At 46.0% G+C, this 22,597-nt stretch overlaps 1 protein-coding gene across 10 annotated transcripts in view; it reads left to right on the top strand.

The window, feature by feature from the left end:
* The window catches only part of MAPKBP1 (mitogen-activated protein kinase binding protein 1), a 51,706-nt gene that overhangs the window by 7,523 nt on the left and 21,586 nt on the right, over positions 1-22,597 (top strand). For 7 of the 10 annotated variants that reach the window (XM_023558694.2, XM_064292175.1, XM_023558693.2 and 4 more), the window contains exon 2: positions 15,891-15,982. The exons of 1 other annotated variant lie outside the window; for it this stretch is intronic. In XM_023558694.2, the coding sequence (XP_023414462.2) occupies positions 15,891-15,982 (92 nt within the window). Of the gene's footprint in view, positions 1-15,888; positions 15,983-22,597 lie in introns of those variants that run through there. 2 more of the 10 variants (XM_064292176.1, XM_064292177.1) reach the window with 2 other exon arrangements.

Raw genomic sequence — 22,597 nt, 5'->3', positions numbered from 1 at the left:
GATTTGTACCAGTCACCATTTTAAGTGGTCGCTACTGAAACCACCATTTCCCAGCCTGTGTTGGCAACTGGCAGTGCTTCTTGCCCTCGTCTTCCTCTCCTAATAATTATACTAGAAATAAGTATTGTAGCAGTAACAGTAACTGACATTTACTGAGTTTTCGCTGTGTACCAGGCACAGTACTCAGCAAGTTACATGTATTATCTCATTCAGTTTTTACACAACCCTGCGAAGGAAATGCTATTATTATCCCCATTTCGTAAATGAGGAAGCTGACGCTAAGAAAGGTCAGGTGAGTAGCTGGTGGTTACACAGCCAGTAAATGGCTGAGCTGGAATTCAAACCCAGGCTCTTAGCTCCAAAGCACACACTTAGTCTTTATTCTGTGCTATTCCCAGGGAGCCTTCATGTTGAAAGCATGGCACTGAGCCCAAAAGTATGCCTAGTATTGCTATAACCAAGAATCACATCCTGCATTCAGCTTGAAAAGGGGCAGTTCCTTCAAAATTATACTGTTTCCTTCCCCAACATTCCCCATAAAAGTAAGTTTAATGAATTTCTCGGACTTTATTTCAGGGCCATCATTCAGAAACCCTTTTCCTTCTGCATTCTTGCTCCTCTTCCCACCCTCAGCTCCAGGTTTCCTGAACTGTTACCCCCACTTCTTGCCTGTGGTGCTCAGGAAGCGTGCAGCTTGTGATTCTGTGAACGTCAAGTTGACAGGGTGCAGCTGTGTGATCCCAGATGCCCATAAGCCACAAGTAGTTGCTGCTTCTCTGGTAGGGTTGGGGTGGGGAAGTGAAGTGGAGATCGACAGGTGCCTTTGGGGGGGGGTGTGGGGGGGTGTGTGTGTCAGTCATGGGGCTTTAAACTGTTCTGCCCTTGGTTGGCTTACACTCCTGATTAGTTGCTAGTCTACCCCACATCTCTCCCACTTTATCTCTGAACACTACCTCTTTCTCATTTGTCTGTCCCTACCCACAACTGAGCTTGTGTTTGAGAGCTGCAGAGAGTAGCTGGGTCAAACTGGCTATTTTCTGTGGGGAAAACAAAAGCCCCATGCTAGGACTGACCTGGATGGTGGAGAGTTGGGGGTCCAGTGAACTTGAAAATGAGCAAAAGTGAGGTCACTTGCCCACCTGACTCAGTTTGGCTGTGCAGGCCCCAGGGTTGCAAAGTTCCTGGAGCACGTGCCTTGCCTCACCTGATAGCAAGCTTGTATTATTTTGATTTCTTCTCTCAAATAGGGAACTGTGGTCATATTATGGGTGCAGAAGCATGAGATTTTAAGGTCTGCTTTCCTACAGCTGCCCCAGTTTTAGTCCTGATGAGAGGAAGCCGCAGGGCAGATGGATTGGATGGAGGGCAGCTCACGTGCAGTTTATGCGGTGGGGCCGCTGAGAGCATGCTCAGAAACGTGACCCTTGCCACTTCTCAGCTACTGCCTCAAGGAAAGCAAGCAGCTGCTTGTCAGCACTAAATTTGCAGTAGGCAGGTTGCAGGCCTGCCTTGTTACCTTGATGCTTGTGGGTCAGCTTCTGTTTGGGGGCGTACTGTTTCCTTGCACACCATGATTGTTTTCATATGACATAATAACCTGCTGCTGACTTTTGTAAATGTGTCTTTCTGCTCTGATGCCCTTCCTTCCCCAGACTGCTTTGGTCTAACTCACGAGGCCCCCACAGCAGCTGTCACAGAGACTTTCCCTCATAGCAAACCCAGAACTGGCTGACGAATAGAACTTCTCATGCGTTAATATGCAGTCACATGGGGAGGGGGTAGTGAGAGTCTTGTTCAAATGCAGATTCAGATTCAGTAGTTCTGGGGTGGGCCATGAGACTGTGCATTTCCACCAAGCTCCAAAGTGATGTTGATCGTATTCTTCCATGGACCACACTTTGAGTAGCCAGGCGTGTGGGGGGTGGGGGGTGGGGTGGGGGGGGGGTAGGGGGTCTTCCTTACTTCTGAGGGAGCTGGCTTCTCTCTTTGTAAAATTGGGATACTAATGCCTTTCTCCCAGGGCTATTGTGGGATTAAATGAAGTCTAATGAATGTGAGAAGTCTTTGGGTGAGTGATGCAAACAGTAATAGTTAATGTGCTCAGCTGCTAACCAAAAGGTTGAAGGTTCTAGTCCACCCAGAGGCACCTTGGAAGAAAGGCCTGGTGATCTACTTCTAAAAAATCAGCCATTGAAAACCCTATTATGAAGCGCAGATCTGCTCTGATACACATGGGGATGCCATGAGTTGGAGCTGACTGAATGGCAGCTGGACTGGTTTAATTAATGTGAAAGCACACTGTAAATTCTGAATAACTTTGCAGCTATGAAAGCCCACTGCCGCCAAGTTGATTCTGATTCATAGTGGCCCTATAGGACAGAGTACAGCTGCCCCATGGGGTTTCCAGGGCTGTAAATCCTTACAGAAGTAGACTGCCGCATCTTCCTCCTGTGGAGCGCCTGGTGGGTTCGAACTGCTGACTTTTCATTTAGCAGCTGAGTGGTTAACCAGTGCACCACCAGGGCTCCTGCTTTACAGCTGTACAAACTCAAAAACCAAACACGTTGTTGTCGCGTCAATTCTGACTCATAATGACCCCATAGGACAGAGCAGAACTGCCCCATAGGGTTTCCAAGGAGCCCCTGGTGGATTTGAACTGCCGACCTCTAAGAGCTAGCAGTTGAGCTCTTAACCGCTGTGCCACTGGGACTCCTTTACAACTATAAGAGGTTGTTAAGTTATCCGAAGGTTCTGGGTGGAGCAAACGGTTTGCAGTCAGCTAGTAATCAAAAGATTGGCAAATTGATTCCAGCCAGAGGTGCCTGGAAAGAAAGTCCCGGTCCTCTGCTTCCCTGAGATTATAGCCACGGAGAACCCTGGAGTGCAGTTCCACTCGGGAACGCGGAGTCGCCTTGAGTTGGAATTGACCTAACAGTGATGGGTACAACTATCAGGGTCTGTACATTCCAGAATACCAGGAACTTTTCCTAACATACTGGCGAGATTTTTCTTCATGTTCCCGTTTGTGAGAAGTCCCCTTTATTCAGGCCCAGTCTCTTTGATTCCAACATTTAATCATCCCCCTGTGCTGCTTTTACTGTCAGCGATCTTCAGTACCTTTTTCTTGTCAACATTCTCATCTGTATCGACAGTACCTTAACTAGTGACCAGAAGAAAGACTTAGCAAATATTCTTTTTGGTCCTAACTACTATGGAATTTATTTCAGGACTGTGGATATGATTTTGGGGGATTGAAAAAAAAAAAGCAAACAGGAAACTAGGAGGATGTCCTAATTTTCGGTGTCTGCCTAGAGAACCCTGGAGTGATACACATGCTTTTTAACAAAAATAACTTTTAATAGAAATAACTTTTTCTTCTTTTGGGGGCTAATTCATTTATGTTGAGAAATAATTTGGGGCATGCATTAGTCCCAGAGGTTTCTTTTCAGACTCAGAATTTACAGGCAGAGTGAAAATACATTAATTTTATTCCCAGTTGTTTTAAGTTACTAATGTTGTGACCAGAGTGAACCATTCTATTTAAACAAATTTTGCTTAAAAAATGAGGATACATCTCCCCCCCACCAAAAAAAAAAAAAGAAAAAGGAAGCTATATGTACGGAAAAAAAAAATTTTTTTTTTTTTTTATGTAGAAGTTGGAAAACAGGGTTTTCCCTGTTGGTGAAAGCATACATTAGTCCACCGTAATTAGAGGGCAATTTGGTAAGATCCATTAGAAGAGAAATTTGTACATTCGTACTTCTGGGTCCAGCAGATAGAATTCTGGGATCCTGTTTTATTCTATACAGCTGCATAAAGGCATTTGTTGGTGTTATTCACTGTAGTGGCACCTTTGAAGTAATCCAAGGTAGCCGTCGATAGAGGATTGATGTACATCCATACAATGAAATACCTGCAAAGAAGAATGCAGTCAATCTGTATGTACTGATGTGGAAGGGTATACAAGATACATTAATGACATAAAAAGCAAATTGTGTAATAGGTATTTTTATGTTAATTACTGTTTATGTTTTTGTAAAAACATGTTAGTATATGTGTAGAAAAACATGAGACTATAAATACTATACTGTTGTTAATATTGGTTATCTCAGGGAGGGATAGTGGATTCGGTGGGTTTTCACTATCTGTTGTATGTTTCTGTAATGTTTGAATTCTTTACAATGAGTCTGTATTTTTGTAAGTTGAAAAACAATAAAGACAAAAGTCTCTCCAGTTTAAATATGTGTGTTTCATATTTAAAGGTAAAATGTTTAAATTTTAAAATTTACACTAATTTTATTAAGGCAGTTATGCACAAATGTTATTGGAAAATATATCTGGTTTTTTTGGGGGGGGTTATAATAGACTTTTTTTTTTTTTAATCGATAATAAAACCACACCAAACCCCTTGCCGTTGAGTTGATTCTGACTCATAGCAACACGGTTGGATAGAGTAGAACTGCCCCATAGGGTTTCCAAGGAGCGTGTGTTGGATTTGAACTGCCAGCCTGTTGGTTAGCAGCCGTAGCACTTAACCACTATGCCGCCAGGGTTTCCATCAATAATAGGACTTAAAAACATTCCTTCACAAACCCCATTAGATTTACTTTCTAATATCTTCAAAAAATATTTCCTTGGTTAGCTTTGGTAAATAAAATATATTTGATACTTTCCATAATTTCAGCACTCAAAGATAACCACTGTTAATATTCTTATGCCTATGTCTGTTTCTGATGATAAAGAACATTTAAAGATCTTTTAAAACAACAATATTACCATTTTTATTTTTAAAAAGTTATCTCCAGTCTCTTTGGGCTTAGTCTTTAATTATAATTTAAGTCAGAGTCACAAAAAGCCATGCCATGCATATCTCACTAAAGTCAGTAGTAAGACTGTTTTGTTTGTGATCATTAAGGCACATGGACTGTGCCATTCAGGCCTCCCCCAGTCTTTTTGAAAAGTCATCAAAATCCTGGCTCCTGGTTGAACTTCTAGGGCTAGCAGTGATAGAAAGTTGAAGAATTAATTCTCTAGGAGGTTAAACAACATACTAAGTAAAATTAATCAGAGCATTCATAGATATTTTTAAAGTGTTAAAAATGGATTCAGCAAATACATCTCGAACACTGCCCTGTGCTATAAGGATAGAGGTATATGAGACATAGCTTCTGCCCTTCAGGAGATTACGGCTAACAGGAGAGATAAGACAAACCCATAAAGAACTTGGGTACAAGGTAGTAAGTAGTACACGCCATGTGACTGAAGCACATTAAGTGCTGCTTTAAGAGTACCAAGGAGGGAGGAATCATTTTTGGCCAGGGTGATCATGGGAAGAATCAAAGGGGATGTAGCATTTGTGCTGGTCCTTGAAGGAAAGGAAGGCTAGGATTTCAGTATGGAGCGATAGAAGGGAAGGGCATTCAGGCAGAAGAGGAACATGAGCTAAAGCCCCAAGGCTCCTTCTGAGAATATTGAGTAATCCAGATTGACTAACGCACATGGGTCATGTAGGTGAGTAGTAGGAAATAGAAGGGTAGGGCCCATTGACAGCTTTGCATACTCTGCTAAGACATTTATTTAGTTGGCGGTAAGGAACCATTGAAAGTGTTTGAGCAGGGGAGGGACGTAATCCAAGCTATGCTGTGGAAAGATTGTTCTAACGGGTTGGGGAATGAGAAGACAGAGTCTACAGTAAGGAGATTGATTAAAAAGCCATTGCTCTATCCAGAAATATGGTGGTGAAGGCTTGAACTCCAGGGTCTTGACTTCGGGACTAGAAAAGAAGTAAGCACTTTGTAGACAATAACATGTTGCAGAAACCTTCACTCTTCCCAGAGGAGTCTCATAGTACAGGGTGGTATGATTGCAGGGGTATCTCGATCTTCTCCACTCCACCTTTTGCCCTGGGACACACATTCACTTTGCACACTTAGTCCAGATAAGGAACAGATAATATTCTCCCTGGTTACAAAGTTGGAAATCAAGAGATTAAAAAAACTTCAGGCATGTAGATTTAGTGAATGAGGAAGGATTGGGCCCTTCTTGATGATCAGGCCTTGAGCTCATAAAGCTTTGTTTGTGCTCCTGGTCTTGTAGAGAAGACTGACCTTGGAGAATTGTTTTTCCCATTCTGGTTGTTTACATTGAGATAGTTCCTATCCCTGCCTGTCTGATTGCTGTGAAGGGGCAGGGAGGGCAGAAGTGCCTGCTCTGTACCAGGCACTGTGTGAGTTATGTTAAAGCGGCTCTCTGCACTTGGACACGTGCTGGTGATTGTATAATAACTGAGCACTTCAGCTAGCATTTCCTCATTCTCTCCCCCTCTGGTCTGATGCCATCCTCTACCCTTCCTTCATCTACACACGAAATCAGATTCTCATACTTCTGACACTTTAATGTCAGTTGCCTTGGAAACTGGTATCTGCTATCCACATTAACGGTGTAGGTTCTACCATGGGCAGGACGTGGCCAAGCTCTGGCCACATGGGGTGCTCTGGCATTAGGAAGACCCTTCCTTCCTCTTTCTCTGCAACCATCTCAATGCTGAGAGGTTAGAACCCATTTTTAAGGTACATTCCAGCTACGGATAATGCCTGCTTTTTGTTGTTGTTTTGTTTTTAAACATGAAAGCTAGGAGGAGAGGACCCTATTGTCCCTCTACTTCATCCTGCTGCTCTCTGCCTTCCTTATGCCCCCTCTTGCCTCTGACCAGATGGCACTTTGGACTAGGAAGGAGCAGGAGGAGTGAGCCCAGGGTGGTACATACCACATGCTTCCCCCAGGTCCAGCTACTGAGTCTTTGCCCAGCTGGCTGAGACTGCACAAAGCTTGCTGACCTTGGGCTTCCTCTGTGGCTTTTGAGTAAGTGGCAATTCTCAGAATCTGGTGGAGAATCTGCTTTGTGAGATTAGGGTGTAGTGTGTGGGCAAGAGACAAGCAGAGTTATTCTTAACCTGCAGGAAGGGAGGGAAAGGCAGAGAGTGCTCTGCCTTGGACAGGTCTCTGACATGCTTGTTTATAGAAATAGCAAGCCCATGGTTTGGTTAGCTGGAATGACTTATAACTCAGGTATTTATAACTTGTATTAAGTGGGATTGAGAAGTGGGGGAAGGGAGAAGGAGGAAGAAGGGAGCTGGTGGTACTCATGGCAGCAAAAACAGGTCAGTTTCCTCCCAGTTGCTGAGGTTTCCTCACCAGTTTGAGGTCAACCAAATCCAAGTGGACCCTGGCCTTTTGTGGCTCTGGCCTCTTAGTTCTCTCCCAGAGGAGCAGCCACTCCCATGCCATCGCGACTCCTTGCTGTGGCCCCTCATCTAAGAAAGGGAGAGCAAATCTGAACAGTTTATGCCAGGAGCCCAAGCAAGAAGCCCTCCCCTAGCCATGTCATCGTTGATGTTATGGTTCCTCAAGCTCGTGGACTGGTCAGATCCAGGGACTAGAGAGTGAGACCAGAAAAGCTCAGAAAGTCCTGTCCAGGGTTTCTGGGATCCTGTCCAGAGTTCCCTTGGGGGATTTGGAACTGCTTAGGACCCTGTACTATGCTGCCTATATTGCTCATGGCTCTGGACTCTAGAGAACCATTGCTTTTCTGGCCTCCTTCACTTCGTTTTAGCATTCACATCTGACTATCTCTCCCTTCTGCTAACTCTCCCCTTCACTGGCTTCCAGGTTTTCCTCCCCCCTTTCTGCTTGGCATCTCATTTTCTCCATACTCTAAAAGTAGGAATTCCTCCAAGGTCCTGTCCTCAGCTTCTCTCTTCCTCTCCCCTCCCCTCCTTTCCCGTCTTCTCCTATCTCATTGTACTTCCGATAGTGGTTTTCACCTCCATGTGAATAATTCTCAAATATCAATTTCTAGTCTTGACGTCTGTCCCAAGCACCAGTCCTGTTTGTTTCTAATTCAAGTGTTCTATGACTCCTATTAAATATCCCTGCAGTGCTTCAGATTCAACATGTCTGAAGCAGACATTATTGGCTCCCATCCTCCTTTGTCCAGACACAGGTTCTTTTTCTGATGCCCCCATTTCTATTCATAGCGCCACCTTGTTCTGTATCTCTGAGATTCAGAATTTGAGTTTTCTGTCTTTTATCTCCAGAGTTGGCCCAGTAGTGCCAATTGTACTTGCTTTGTGCCTCTTGGATCCATCTTTTCTTTCCTACTTGCACTGTCTTCATGCTGGTCTAGATCCCCAGTACTTCTCACCTCAACTATTGTAACAGCCTTCTGAGTGGATTCCTTGCCTGTGCGTATATTTTACATAAGCCATAACCACATTTGGCGTTTTAAAGTACAGCTTTGATTGTGTCCCCTGCTCAGAATCCTTCGATGGCTTCCCAAAGTCTTTAGATTACCCACACTTAGTCTGGCAGTCAGGGTCCTCCATGGTCTGTCACAGCCTACCCCTCCTGACTTACTCTCCTTCACAGTCTTTGCTGTCACCATTCCTCACCTGCCCTGTTATTTCCTGCTACCAAACTTCTGTGCATGCAGCTTCCTCTTCTGAGAATTCCTATGTCTGTGTTTCTACCTGTGAGAATCCTGTCTACACTGTGAGGCCCAGTCCAAATAGCATCTTGCCCTCCAAGAAACCTTCCATGTTTCCCTTCCTTGGTCCTGTTCAGAAATCATCTGTCTTCCTCCTCTTTGAGTACTTTATGTGTCTCTCATGGTCCACATAACGTACAGGATCGCTTTGTAGCATATCATTCATCTTCTCTGACGGGGTTTGCATTTCTTGATGGTGGAGTCTGTGTGTTCTTCATTAGGATCCTCCACAGCATCGCAGTAGCTTTCAAAGTTTTTGAGAACAACTCACATGAAGAAATACATTTACATTGTGACCCAGTACACACTCACACACACACACCCGGAAACAAAAGTTTCACCATCAATAGTTACCCCACTCCAGGCCACGAACTCTATTTTCTGTACTATTCTATTTCATTCATTTCCTCCTAAATTGATTTCAAGACCTATTAATAGGCTGCAGTCTGTAGGTTGGAAAATACTGTTCTATTTAGTATGAATAAATAAGGCTGTGGTTATTGCCTCTGAGCCTGTTTTTCCATCCACTTTAATGAGAGTCAGAGAGCGCTTAAACACTTGGCTTTATTCTTGGATTCTCTCTTGGGAATAGGCTACTATGAAGTTATACCTATATCTCATTAAAGTGGGAGATGATTTTGCCTTCTTTTTCTCAGGAGGATACGTGCTGCCCTGTGTGGTACTTGTTGGAAGTGGTGGGTATTCAAGCCCTCTGGCTCTACCTGTAGTTATTCTGTCCTCAACAGCCCTGCTTCAGGGAAAGATGACACTCTTCTTCAGGTCGGTGTAGCCTTTCCTGCATCTCAGCACTCTCCACCTGCCAAAGCAAAGATTGTGTCACAACTCAGGTGTTCTCCCTTCAGATCTGGAGAAGATCGCAGGAGAGTATAGAGTGGCGCTCTCTTCCGAGTTTTCACTTGTGCATGAAGCGATGTTTCTAGAACTGCGGGTGCATGAGGATGCCAGGTGCCTGTAGCAGTTGTGCTCCAAGTCACTGATCATAAAAGGTTCCTTGGTGCCTGGAGGGGAGATGCAAGGGTAGAGAGGCTTAGAAGCTGGCAAAATGGTCACGAAAAGAGAGAGTGGAAGGAGGGAGCGGGCTGTCTCATGGGGGCGGGGGGAGAATTGGGAGTATGTAGCAAGTTGTTTATGGGTTTTTGTGTGAGAGACTGACTTGATTTGTAAACTTTCACTTAAAGCACCATAAAAATTAATAATAATAATTAAAAAAAAGGTTCCTTGGGCCGGTGTGTCTTTTGGGCTATGTTTCATTGATACTGTTTCATTGACATTCGGTCCCTGAGGGTTTGGATCTGAAGTTCATGTCAGAGGTTAGCTTTAGGCCCCATCCCAGACTTTCAGGACAGCTGTTTTCTCATAGGGCCTCTTCCCTGCCTCAGTTTCCTCAAATGATGCTTGAGGCCAGAGTTCTCACACTACTGGGCTTGCTTCCTTATGTGGAAAGATGCAGTAGCATTCGCAAGAGGCTAGCTAGATCATTGTTTCTCAAAGTGTGATCTAAGGATCCCCGGGGTCCCCAGGCCCCTTTTAGGGGGTCCATAAGGTCCTGTCTTTTCCAACTACATATCCAAATGAGGCCAGATTTTCTTCTGATACTTCAAGTAGAATAACATACGGCAGCAGATTGAATGCAGATGCAGATAGGCGAATCCAGCTGTCTTCTATTAAGCTAGACATTAAAGAGATTTGCAAAATGTAAAACAGTGCCACTTTTCTCACTAGGTTATTTTTTGTTTGGGAAAATAGAGTTATTTTTAATAAAACTGCCATTTATGTTAACGTGTAATGGGTTTATTATTGTTATTTTTAAGTTAATAATATTTAAACATTTTTAGTTGTAGTTTCAAATGTGGTAAATACTGGTAGATATAACCTGCATAAACAAAGCTCTTTGGGGTCCTTGGTAATTTTTGAGAGTGTAAAGAGGTCCTGAGACTAAAAGTTTGAAAATTGTTGAATTAAGTAGTGCTGTGATAACAAAAAAACAAGCACCCTCAAAATCTCCATGACTTAAGCAGTAGTTCCGTGCTTGCCCACACTGCATATTCAGTGTGGGTCGGCAGGGGGCTCTGCTCATCACTGTTACTCAGGGACCCAGGCTGAGGGGTTCCTGTCCCATCACTGGCCGCCATGCTTAGCAGTCAGGAAGAGAGAGGCACACGCTGGTTTTTGAAAGCTTTCACTAGATCATATAAACATGCAGCCTTATAAGCCTTAAACGAGAAACCTGAATCATATAAAAATATATATTCTTGAGTTCTTCATGCCCTTTCCCCCCACTTTGCCGGAATGGTGAGGGTCAGTGAAACAATTTCAGGATAAAGAGAGAAATCAGGGATGTGGATTATAGAAAGGCTTTGCTTATAAAGTACTGAGCCCCACACCACAGCTTGGGCCACGTCTTTCCTCTCTTTTAACAATTACTGTGTAATATTGGGAGCCCTGGTGGCACATTGGTTAAGCACTCGGCAGCTAACTGAAAGGTTGATGGTTTGAACTTGCCAGGCGCTCAGCAGGAGAAAGATGTGTCAGTCTGCTTCTGTAAAGCTTACAGCCTTGGAAACCCTATGGGGAAGTTCTACCTTGTCCTATACGGTTGCTATGAGTCGGAATCGACTTGATGTCAGTGAGTTTGGTTTTTTGGGTTATGCGATATTTACGACAGACAATAAAAATATATAGAATAATAGAATGGACAGTTGTGCGTCCCTCATCAGCTTAAGAAACACAATGTCACTTGTATTGTTGAGCTCCCTTTGTGCCCCTCCTCAGCTAAAAGTAGCTTTTTTGTCATAGCCAGCTTTAGATGCTTTGCGGGGAGCAAATCTACTGGTCTGAAATACCCCAGTTTCCTTGGTGTACTCATGTCTTGTCTTCCACTGTCCCCGAAGACGCCTCTGCCATGCATTTATTTATTCATCAAATATTTATCAAGTGCCCTTTATGTGCCAGGCACTTTGTGGGAAGACCTAAGTCACTTGTGGGAGTGAGCTATGTGAATAGCTAAGGGAAGAACCTTTCAGTAGAAGGAATAGCATATGTGAAGGACCTGAGACTAGGCTCTGTTTGTGGTGCTTAAGGTGGCCAGGTTAGTTGGAGGGGAGTGAGTAGAGGGGGTGACTACAGAAAGTGAGACAAGAGAGGCCACATGGTTTAGGGCCTTGTAAACTTCAGTAAGGTATTTGGATTTGAACTTGAGGGTTTTGAGGAGAGTAATGACATGATCTCACTTGTGTTTTAAAAGAAGCACTTTGGCTTGTCATGTTGAGAAAAGACTGTAGGGGGTGAGGGCTAAGGCAGGGAGATCAGCTGGGAGCAGTCCAAGTGAGAGAGAATAGTGGCTTGAACTCAGGGGTGTGCTGTTAAATATGTAGCATTTGCTGATTTCCATGGTGCAGGTACCCTGACTGTGGTGCTTTCAAGCTACCGATGTGCTGTCCCTGAATATGGAGCAGGGAAAAGATGTATGCAATCAGCTCTTGGGAGCTGATGCAAACCAACCCCAGCACACCACCGTCTAGACTTGGGCAGTTTGGCCTGTGGTGGGTTGGGAGGGGGTATCCAGGTGTTTCCATTTTCCAGGGCAAGTGGAAGCTACAGGCTTTTTGGAAAGAGAATGGGGAGAAGGTTATCAGAGAGAGAGTTGATATTTTATAGTTTGTTATGTTGAACCTTGCAAAATAAGCCTAGATGCTGGAGACCTTACAGAAGCTCTGGACTCTCAGATCCATTGAAAGTGGAGCTCAGCCCAAAACCTCCCTGCAAACAGGAAGCTGGTTTGAGTTAAGAACATAAAATAAAAACCAGCTGATGCCCCTGAATCTTTTTCCCTCTCCTCACCCTCCACAGGAGCCAAAGGAAACTGCCTTTTCTTCCTTGGATAGCTGCTCAGAAAGCCAGAAAAAGCAAAGAGCCATAAATCCTTTGAAAATTAGCCAAGCCTTTGAGCCCAGGCAAACTCCTGCTCTTGGGGTTTTCCTAGCCCGGAAGCGTGTTCCATTGCACAGGGAGGAAAGTGACTGAGGACCACAGAGAGACCAGAGGTCAGAGCCTGTCACCCAGGCCTGGTGGAAAGGGATGGTCTGTGACAGAGTTTCTCGAGCTGGAGCTTTCAGCCCATGAAATCAGTGAAGTGGGCCATGACCAGAATGATTTTTTTAATGAAATGGAATAGAGAGTAGAGTGTATCACATGCAATAACAGTAAGTACTGTTTTGTAGAACTTTAATTTTAGTTCTGTACACATGCACACATATGCATGTATGTATGTACTGGGTCATGATATAAAATGTGTTTCTTACTGTGGATCATGGTCAAAAAAGTTTGATAAAAACCAGTCTTTGGGGTCTGGGTAATCCATGTGTCCTTCCTGCTTTAGACTGGTGTTGAAAAAGTCAAGATAGTTTCAGAATTAATTTTCTGTGGATATGGATCATATACCCACAAAACGCCCACGCAGATTCCAGTCAGAGGGCAGGGCAGCTGAGAACCAACATACTGCTCTGATTTCTTGGGACCAAAGCTGAAGCATAAGGGTAGGATTCCTGCAAAATTGAATCGAAAGAATTTGCCTGAAATGAGATGAGCTTGAAGAGAATAGGAGTTGAGCAGCCTTTTAGCTAGGGCTCTTGACTTTGTGACCTTTCCCATCCATGTGGGTAGTGCTGGCCTCAGGCCCCTCTTTTCTGTGTAGGCAGTTGGTGCACCAGGAATGTTCCTGAGCATCCCTCCTGGGACAGTTAAGGGTGCAGTGCCCAGGATAAGGGGTGGTGACCTGAACTGTGTATCCCTACCCCCACTTCCCCTGGATGATTTTGTGCTCTCCAGTCAAATTTTTTTTTTTTTTTAGTCAGTACCTAAGGAGCCCTGGTGGTGCAACGTGTAAGTGCACAGCTGCTAACCAAAAGGCTGGCGGTTCAAACCCACCCAGTGGCTCTGTGGGAGAAAGACCTGGCAATCTCCTTCCCTAAAGATTACAGCCAAGAAACCCTATGGAGCAGTTCTACTCTGTCCTATAGGGTTGCTATGAGTCAGAATCGACTCGATGGCACCCAGCAACAACAGTCAGTACCTGGTGCTCAGGCCTTTCAGGAAGGTGCCAGGGAGTCATTAAGCTGAGAAAAAGTGTGAAAGGCGGCATAAATTGGGCAAATTATCAAGAATGTTTAGGGTAGGCTAAAATCAGTTTATCCCATACTGGGCTCAGCACCTCAAATAGGCCAAAGGGTAACTGGCAAGTTTGGCACTTGCCAGGGGGCTATGGGTTGGTGTGGTGTCCTGTTCTTAAGCTGCTTCTGTCAGTGAGTAGACATGTGTTGGAATTCTTGGTCTGCAGCCTTGAGAAGCACAGAAGACTCTTGAAGACCTTTCTGGGGTATAGGTTTTAATACGTTTAGTTGGTTTTTAATGTTCTGGGAGACTTGTTTTGGTCTTTAGCCACCAACCTAATTCAAACTAGAATGGTCCTTGGAGATAAGAATTTAAACAGGCCCTCTAGGAGCACTCTGAATTTCCCAGTTAGTATAGTAAAAGAAAGGAGATTCTAAAACTATCCTAACTGATTCTGAGATTCCCTCTCTAGAACTGGCCTGGGCTGAGAGTAGACCATCCTGCCACAAGGCAGGAACACCCCTGAAGTGTATCTGGTTCACTTGGCTCTCCTAGGGCCTTCAAGACTCTCCTCAGGGTCAGAGTTTTCATAGCAGAGTACAGGCTAGCCTGTTCACATGGCCGTTCTGTATTCAGAGGCCCTCTCCCTGAGCCAAGGAACACCAGAGACATTCCTGAGGAGGGCCAGTGCAGGAAGCCCAGGCAGTGCTAGAGGAGACTGGACCTGGAGTGACAAGCAGGAGATTACAGGGTAGTCTGAATCTCACATGGGATCATGTAACAAGGCCAGTGAACTAATTTAAGATTGGTTCAGTGTGGGCCCTGGGGCTGCAGACGGCGCAGGGTAACAATAGTGATGAGAGGACAATGATGGTGAATTCTTGTGTGGCCATGTCCTCTTAGAATCTCTGTTTCGCTTTCACCTCTGTGGGAGTTGTGGCTTAATAATAGTAATTGGAGTACTCTGAGCATCTGTGCTTTGCAAAACACAGTGTTAAGCCATGTTTCTGCCTCCTGGACATACAGTCTTTCTGAACTGGCAGACATTTGAGGGGGTAGAGTCCTCTGATAGAGGGGAAGGACTTGATGGAATGCAGTGATCAGGGATGGTACGCGTTACCTAGTTGATACGTAACACTCTCCGGTTCTTAGTAGATCAGAATGGCCAAGGCATGAAGATCAGTGACCTCCCCAACTCTGGGGGCCTGAGGACCCAAGACTGTATCTTGTAAATGGTACCCTCCTGGATTGAGGGAATGCTTGTTCCTCTGTGGCCAGTTAATTTTTTTCCCCATGCAACCAGCAGGCTGAGCCCTGCTAAAAGCAGATCAAGCACACTGGCTTTTTCATGTGGTCAAGAGGCCTATGTCCATATCGTTTTAGTGCTTCTGTTCTACCTCCTGGTTCGGTGGTATAGTGCCTGGGGCCTTAAAAGTTTGCGGTCTCTGTTGGTGTGCAGCAACAGAGGAACAAGGAAAGTCAGGAATAGGAGGAGGAAATAGAATGTGTGGCTAATTGCCTCCATGAACAACTGCCTCCTTTGCCATGGGACAAGAAGAACTGGTGCCCAGCTACCATTGTTGAATGTTTCGATCAAAGAATCTATGGAAGAATCCTGATCAAAGGGAGGAAAAAAGAGGAACAGAACTGTAAATTCTCGTGAAATTCATACTTTCTGGAGCCACTGAGGCTGGATGAACCCCCAAAACTATTGCCCTGAAATCTTTAAACCTTAAATCAAAAATATCTCCCGATGTCTTCTTTAAACCGAAGAATAGTTAAGCTTCATTGGTAAAGAATATCTGCCTTGAGCATTGTGCTCTTTTAAAGAACTATATGGGATCGAATTGACAACAGCAGCTTTTATGGTTAGATGGGAAACTTAGGGGGCCGTGAGTTTGTTAATGGAGAGGAACAAATCTGAAAAGGAGGATAAGAATGGTTGCACAACTTGAAAAATGTAATTGGTGTCCCTGAATTGTACAAGCAGAAATTGTTGAATTAGTGTATGTTCTGCTGTGTATATTGTTAACAACAACAACAAGAGATGCCTGTGGTCAGAACAGAACCTGGGGAAGTGAGTAACCTCATTCTCTTGAAGAATGCAGCATTAGGAGAGTAGCCAGCACTGCGGGGTGGTCTCAGGTTCCTTCTGTGGCTCCATTCCTGTTCCGCTCTGTTTGTAACATGTCTCTTCTCTCTCTCGCTGTAACAGGTGACTTTGGAGAAGGTGCTGGGAATAACAGTGTCTGGAGGCAGAGGACTCGCCTGTGACCCCCGGTCAGGTTTAGTTGCCTACCCAGCTGGGTAAGTGCCTTGAAGAGATCTTGTTGCATGGGAGTTTGTAGCCATGATGAACCAGCTGGGGTAGGCAGGGGTTTTCTGATAGCTTCTGGGAAATACATCCAGGCTAATTTTTGTGAGGGAGATACAGGGCTCTTTGTTGGGTGTTGTCCTTGTTGCCATCCTGTCCTGCTTTTTGTCCGTCTACCCCACACACCCACACATAGATATAGATTTGCACTTTATTACACACAGCTCCCAACACCATCTTTAATAACTGCTTTGTAGTTGTTTTTTAAAATAGCTTTATTGAGATGTAATTCATATACCATAGGATTTATCCACTTAAAATATACAATTCAATGTTTTTTAGTATATTCACATTTTAAATCAATTTTAAAACATTCCCAGAAGTGCCTCGGAAGAGCCTCGGAAGAAAGGCATGGTGATCTACTTCCAAAAACTCAGCCATTGAAAACACCATGGTACAGTTCTGCTCCAGCACACAGGGGTGGCCCTAAATCCGAATTGACTTGACTGCAGCTGGTACTGGCAGTACTTAGAGCAACGCTCGGAGCTTGGTACTGTTAATCATCCCCATATTTTAGGGGAGAACTGAGATTCACAGAAGTTAAGCAATTTTTTCGAGGCCACACAGCTAGGGTCTGTGCTGGGATTCCAGCCCCCAAGTAGTCTGGCTGCTGAGCTCTTAATTCTTAAAGTAGCATGGAGTGGGGAAGACCAGAACTTCTGCTTGTATTTAAAAGCTGCTTTTCCCCTATGCTGCCTATCTGACATCGAATGAGAAGAGCCCAGTTTGGGGGCAGCTGGGTCTGTGCCAGGGAAAAGACTTCTGGCCCTGGCTCTGGGTCAGTCTGCCTCCTGAGTGTGTTTGATGTTTGTGGTGGGGACGTTCGGGGAGTTGCACTGCCTGCGGGGGCTGGCTGACCTCCTTCTCCACAAGCAAGTGGATGAATGACCTCCAGAGCTGGAGAACCCTGTGCAGCCTGCCCCAGGGGAATTCTACTCATTCCTGCCCTGCCTGGGAAAGCCAGGTTCCTTCTTGTCGGAGGTGGGGCTAGGGCTGGAAGTAGGATAGGCCGGAAAGGCCTGGGGTGCTGCCCAGTGCATGCTGAGCCCTGTGCCCCTGCTGTGAGGAGTATGGAGCTCTGCTCCCCACAGTCTTTCCCACACGCCCAAGCCCCAGGCCTGGCGCCATTAAGGGTGTGTGTGGCGTTTCTGGGCAGGTCCCAGCCTGGTGCATGTGCCTGGGAGCCATTATCTTCCAGGTAGTGTGTGGAGCCTCCTCTGCTGTGACCTCTAGCAGGTTTCCTGAGTGTGCTTGGCTTGGGCTAGCCCTGGGCAGTGCCCCTAATCTGCTCCCTGACCTTTTGGTTTCCTGGAACTTCAAGGTCTCTCTTTGCAAATGGCCCCTTTCTGGGTGTTTTAGTTTTGCTCTATGCTGGAGCCCCCTGATAGGCCTCTGGGGTGTCTAAAGGGGCCACCAAAGTCTGTGAATGAAATCAGGCTCCTTTTTCTCCCTTGCTCCTTCCTATCTGGTGATCCTAACCCCCACCCCACCCCACCCCACCCCCTTCTTGTTCCTACTGCGTTTTGTTGCTCTAGGAGGCAGCTCAGGTATCCTAGAAACAAGAAGAGAAACAAAGCTCAGAAAATTCTCCCAGCGGCCTAGAGGCAAATATCAAACCAAAACAAAGTTTTCTGAAAGGAAATGAAACAGCATAGGGAAGGGGTGGGGGCGGGGAGGGAACGTTTTCAGGCAGAGGTGGGTTGGAACTTCAGGCTAAGAGTGTGGGCAGAGGCCCCTCAGTTGCAGTGGCTCCTGAATTTCTTCTTCAGAGTTCTTCCTTTGCTGTGGTTTTCCACACAGGAAGCCCACCCCTAACCTCTCATTCTGTGAGCCCCCTGCCCTGGGACGGTAGGCTCGTCCCCCAGTAGCTTTTCTGAAGGATTCCGTTTAGTTAAACACCTGTAATTGGGCCCTGGTAAACCAGTTTCCCCTCCGTGGCTGGCTTGGTGGGGGTTTCAGGAGCCCTAGAGCCCAGCACAGCTCCTGATGCCACTGTGGAGCCAGTCACTTCTGAGCACGGGCTTGGCCCCCTGCGTCGGAGTGCAGGGCTCGGTCTGGGTCTGCTCCAGGCACAGCTGCTACTTGCCTACCAGAGTGGGAGGTGTCCTAGAAAGGTGACTGGCCCTACCAACAGCCAAGAGGAGAGAGACCTCTTGGTTGCTTTAAGTGATGAGGAGGAGAGAGGAAATCCAGCTCTCTTGAGAAAACCCTCCATTTACTCGGCCCTTGTTGGAGTTTATGCTGAGATACCCAGCTCCAAATCATTGGACAGGGCATGGAGCCACAGTATTTCCTGAACTGTGTTCTAGTGACATCTGATCTGAAGGAAAACAGAGCTACCTTCTTATTCTCTGTGGTAAGCCCCGTGTGGGTGAGCTGCCAGGGAGCAAATGGGACAGTGGAGAGACCGAGCGGACCTGAGAGGATGAGAATGAGTGAACTTGGTGCCCTGATGGATGTGAGTCACATTCAGGGCACTCAGTAGGCATCAGGCCCCTCAGTGCCTTTTTGCCTACTTTTCCTGTGGATCTCACACTGGAAACCAGGGCCCTTGGTTCTACCCAAAACAGCTGGTTCATGATGCATTCATTCATTTGTTCAGCAGACATTCATTGAAAACCTGCTCTGGACTTGGCATTTTTCCAGGCACCAGGGGTACAGAGTGAATAAGACAGAGTCCCTACTTTTGTGGGGTTTAGGATCAAGAAGGGGGCACAGACAGTAAGCATGTCAACAAATAAGTAAGCAAGATAATATCAGAGTGGTAAGTGTTCTGAAGGAGATACCACAGGGTGATGGGAAAGAGGGTGAGAGAATAACTGGGGCTGGTAGTCAAGAAAGGCCTGTTTTGGGAGGGAACATTTAAGCTGATACATGAATGATAAGGAGGAATCAACGTATGATTCCCATACAGAGTGTTCTGGGTGGAGGGAACATCACAGTGCAGTGGTCCTAAGGACGGGAGGAATCAGTTCACTTGTTGGAGGAGCTGACCAGTGGCCATGGTGGCTAGACCATAATGAATGAGAGGAAGAGAGATTGGACACTGCCATTTTGACTTGGCTTGTAAGTCCTGCAGCTCACAGAGATTTGCCTGTTACTGTCCATGAAGGGCGTATGTTTAGAGTACTCTGGGCAGAGGTGGGGTGTTTAGGAGAGACATGTGCGGATAACTCTACACTGGTGGTCGTGTTCTTCGCTGGGTTATTAAAACTCTGTCTTTCTCATGCCAGACCTTCTGAAATGATCTTTCCTTTGAGGAGGGGCTGGTAAAATGTCCCAGAAACAGAGATGCTAACGGGACTCATGGCCTGGTCTAAGAGAGTTTTTTAGTAGGAAGGCAGTAAATTCCAGGTATCCAGAGAGGACCACAACAAGGGATGCCCTAGGAAACATCTTAGACTCATTATCTCTTAGAATAATTCAAGTTCTAAGATTTCTCCTTTCGGGGAGAATCTTGAGGGACAGCTTGCCATTCCAGATCTGGATAAGGACCCTGCTAAGGCACTAGTATCCAGCAAATCCTGTGTGGGATGCTGTAGTCGGGGTTCTTGTTGTAACTGCAGAGCCCCTGGATAGCCGTTTCCTTGTTGTTGCTACATCAGGGTGCCCTACGAGGAGATGACTAGGAGCACCTTGCAGGTTATTTTGTACCTTATCTTTAATTCTCACAAAATTCTGTGAGGTAGGTACTATTATCCCTGTTTTAAAGATGAGGAACAGGTTCAGAGGACTTAAGGAACAAGATCACACAGCCTGTTAGCAGCCATGTCTGCCTGACAGCGGGGTTCTTGCTTTTCTACCACCATGCTGCCTTCTAGGGAGCCCTGCATGCCTGAACTAGAGGCTAGTTCACAGACCTGCTACCCAGGAGGTTCCCCAAGCAGCCAGGGCATTGAGATCCTGCAGCTAGTGACTTAGTGAAAGTGCTATTCTCTTATTGACAAATATTTGCTAAGTGCCTATCTTGTAGGCCCTGGGAACATAACAGTAAACAAAACAGACAAAAACACACCCTTCACGAAGCTGGCAATCTTGTGGGAAAAGACAGACAGTAAACAAAAAAAAGGCAAATTACGTAGACAATTAGAAAGTGATACATGCTATGGAAGAAGTGTAAGCAGTGAAGGGGGCTAGGGAATGTGGGGTGTGTGGGGTTGTAATGTTAACTAGGGCACAAGAGGGACATTTGAGCCAGGCTTGAAGGACCTCTGGTGTGCCTCTGGCCTGGGCCTGAGCCGCTCCCTGTCTTTGCGTGGTCTGAAAGAAGAGGAAGTCTCCAGTTGGCTCCTGTGTCCTGCTTTCTGCATGTGGCGCTGCAGTCATGGCTTGTCCTGGGCTTCATTTGGCTGTGCCTTCTGGGGATGAGGAGTGTGAGGAGGTGAACCTTGTGGACTGGGCTCTCTGTAATGGCAGCAGGCCTGGACCTGTCCAGGGCAGGGGCTGTCGAGGCCTTGGCCCTTCCTGGGCAGTGGGCCCAACACCTGGCACTGGTGCTCCACAGCATCACTGCCCTGGGCTGAAGCCATGAGGGACTGAGGCCTCACGGTCTCCCTGGCCCTGGGGTTCTGTGTTACAGGACTTAGGCAGTTGGGCTAGCCCAGCCCTCATCATGCTGAGATTTCAGCCAGCACTGCTGTGTAGGCACCCGTGAAGGTGACTGCTGGTGGTGGTGGGCAGGGTCAGACGAGGTGGAGGCCAGGGCCAAAGACTGATGCAGACTGTGCCCCACCCATCTCTCCTGTAGCCGACTGAGGTGCTTGGTCAAAGGTCACCAAGAAGACCAAGGGAGGCATCCACATCAGTGTTTTTAGGTCTGTTTTCTTGGGAGGACCTCAACAGGCTGGGCCATGGGGGAACCACGGCACATTTGCCAAGTTCTGCCCTCACTTGGGCATCTGCATTACCATCCCCACAAGTGGAGCTGTGAACATGGGTCACTTTCTCTCTGTCTTTCTGCATTGGAAGGTTTCCAATTTGAATTACTAAGAGTAAAAATGTCAGCTGAGTGGCTCACTTGTATGCGATTCCCTTGCTTGCTCAACTCTTCCATGCCTCACTGAGAATTTCCAGGAAATACTGGGGGGTGCAGGAAGACATTAGTGAAGGGAAGCCTTGCCTCACCTGACCCTATCCATCGACGTTGTATTTTTACACACACACAGCACTGCTCTCCCTCTTCCTTCCACCATGGAGTCAAACTCTTATCAAATATTGGTTAAGGGAAAGGAGGAAACCAGATATGTGGCCCAGCAAGGCTCAGTTTATATTCAGTGACTTGGAAAGTGTTTTAAACAGTCTGGTGCACTGCCCTTTAAAGACTGCAGTGCTGCTTTGAGATGATGGCTTTAAGGTAAAACTCAGAAGCCTACTATAGAGCCCTCATCACCCACCTTTTTCCGGGTTGGAATGTGGCTGGATGGATTATGCATCATCAGTTCAAATTCCATCAGCTCTCAGCTGAAGCCCTTTGGCATGATTCATCTGTAATTGATCAGAAAGCTAGGTCACCTGTAAGCACTCAGACTAGAAGCCTTTGCTTAGAGAGATGAGCCTGCAGAGGTACTTCTCAACAGGTCAGCACAGATTAACAAGAAGATTCAGATAACTTAAAAAAAAAAAGTCGAGTCTATTCCAACTTGTGGCCACCTCGTGTGTGTCAGAGTAGAAAACCCATAGGGTTTTCGATGGCTGAGTTTTTTGGAAGTAGATCACCAGGCCTTTTGTTCTGAGGTGTCTCTTGGTGGACTTGAACCTCCAACCCTTCAGTTTGTAGCCAGTGTGTTAACTCTTTGTACCACCCAGGGACTCCTCAAAAAACATTAGCCATTGAAAACTTGCTGGGCTCTTCATGATGATGGCAGGTCTGGAGGGCATTGTTTTTCACACACTGAATAAAGTATTAAAACCTAAATATGTATCTACATCTAAGAATTGTGAATTGTAACGACTGTAATTTTCATGGTCTCTGCTCTAATTTCTGAAAATCCTATAGCCCAAATCCTCTCTCCCGCAGGCGCTGCACCCTTCCTTCCCTCTCCTCAGAGGCTCCTGCCCTGGCCCCTATGTGTTAGGTCAGTGGTCTTCCTGTGTTTCAAGCCTCTCTTCAGCTTCAATTTTTCTATTCCCCCCTCCTCACCTGGCCTCACTTTGCTTTTCTTAGAGCGCTGGTGTTGGAGTCCTGACTCTGTTTGCTTTAGCTGTCTGGCCTCGGACAAATTATCCCACTGTGGAGAACCTGTTTCTCCATCTATAAAGTGGGACAGTTATACTAATGTCACAAAGTTGTTGTAAGGGTTAGATAAGACCAGACAGCTAAAGTGCTTAGCAGATGTCTGGTACACAGAAAGTGCTTGATAAATGGTAACTCTTACTATTGGGCCCCAGAGAGCAGACCATCAGGTACTGAAGGAGGTGGAAGCCCTCATGTTTAGAATTCATTGAAATTCTTATGTGATGCGTTGTAATTTAGGCAGATGTCCATGATCTTCCCATGCCTCTGTGCAGCTGTTCTGGATGCTTGAGGTAGTTTCTCCCTCAACATTTTC

The sequence above is a fragment of the Loxodonta africana genome, chromosome 10, assembly GCF_030014295.1.
Source record: "Loxodonta africana isolate mLoxAfr1 chromosome 10, mLoxAfr1.hap2, whole genome shotgun sequence".
Lineage (NCBI taxonomy): Eukaryota > Metazoa > Chordata > Mammalia > Proboscidea > Elephantidae > Loxodonta > Loxodonta africana.
The sequence above is the reverse complement of the archived record's forward strand: the minus strand, read 5'-3'. Positions and strand labels throughout refer to the sequence as shown.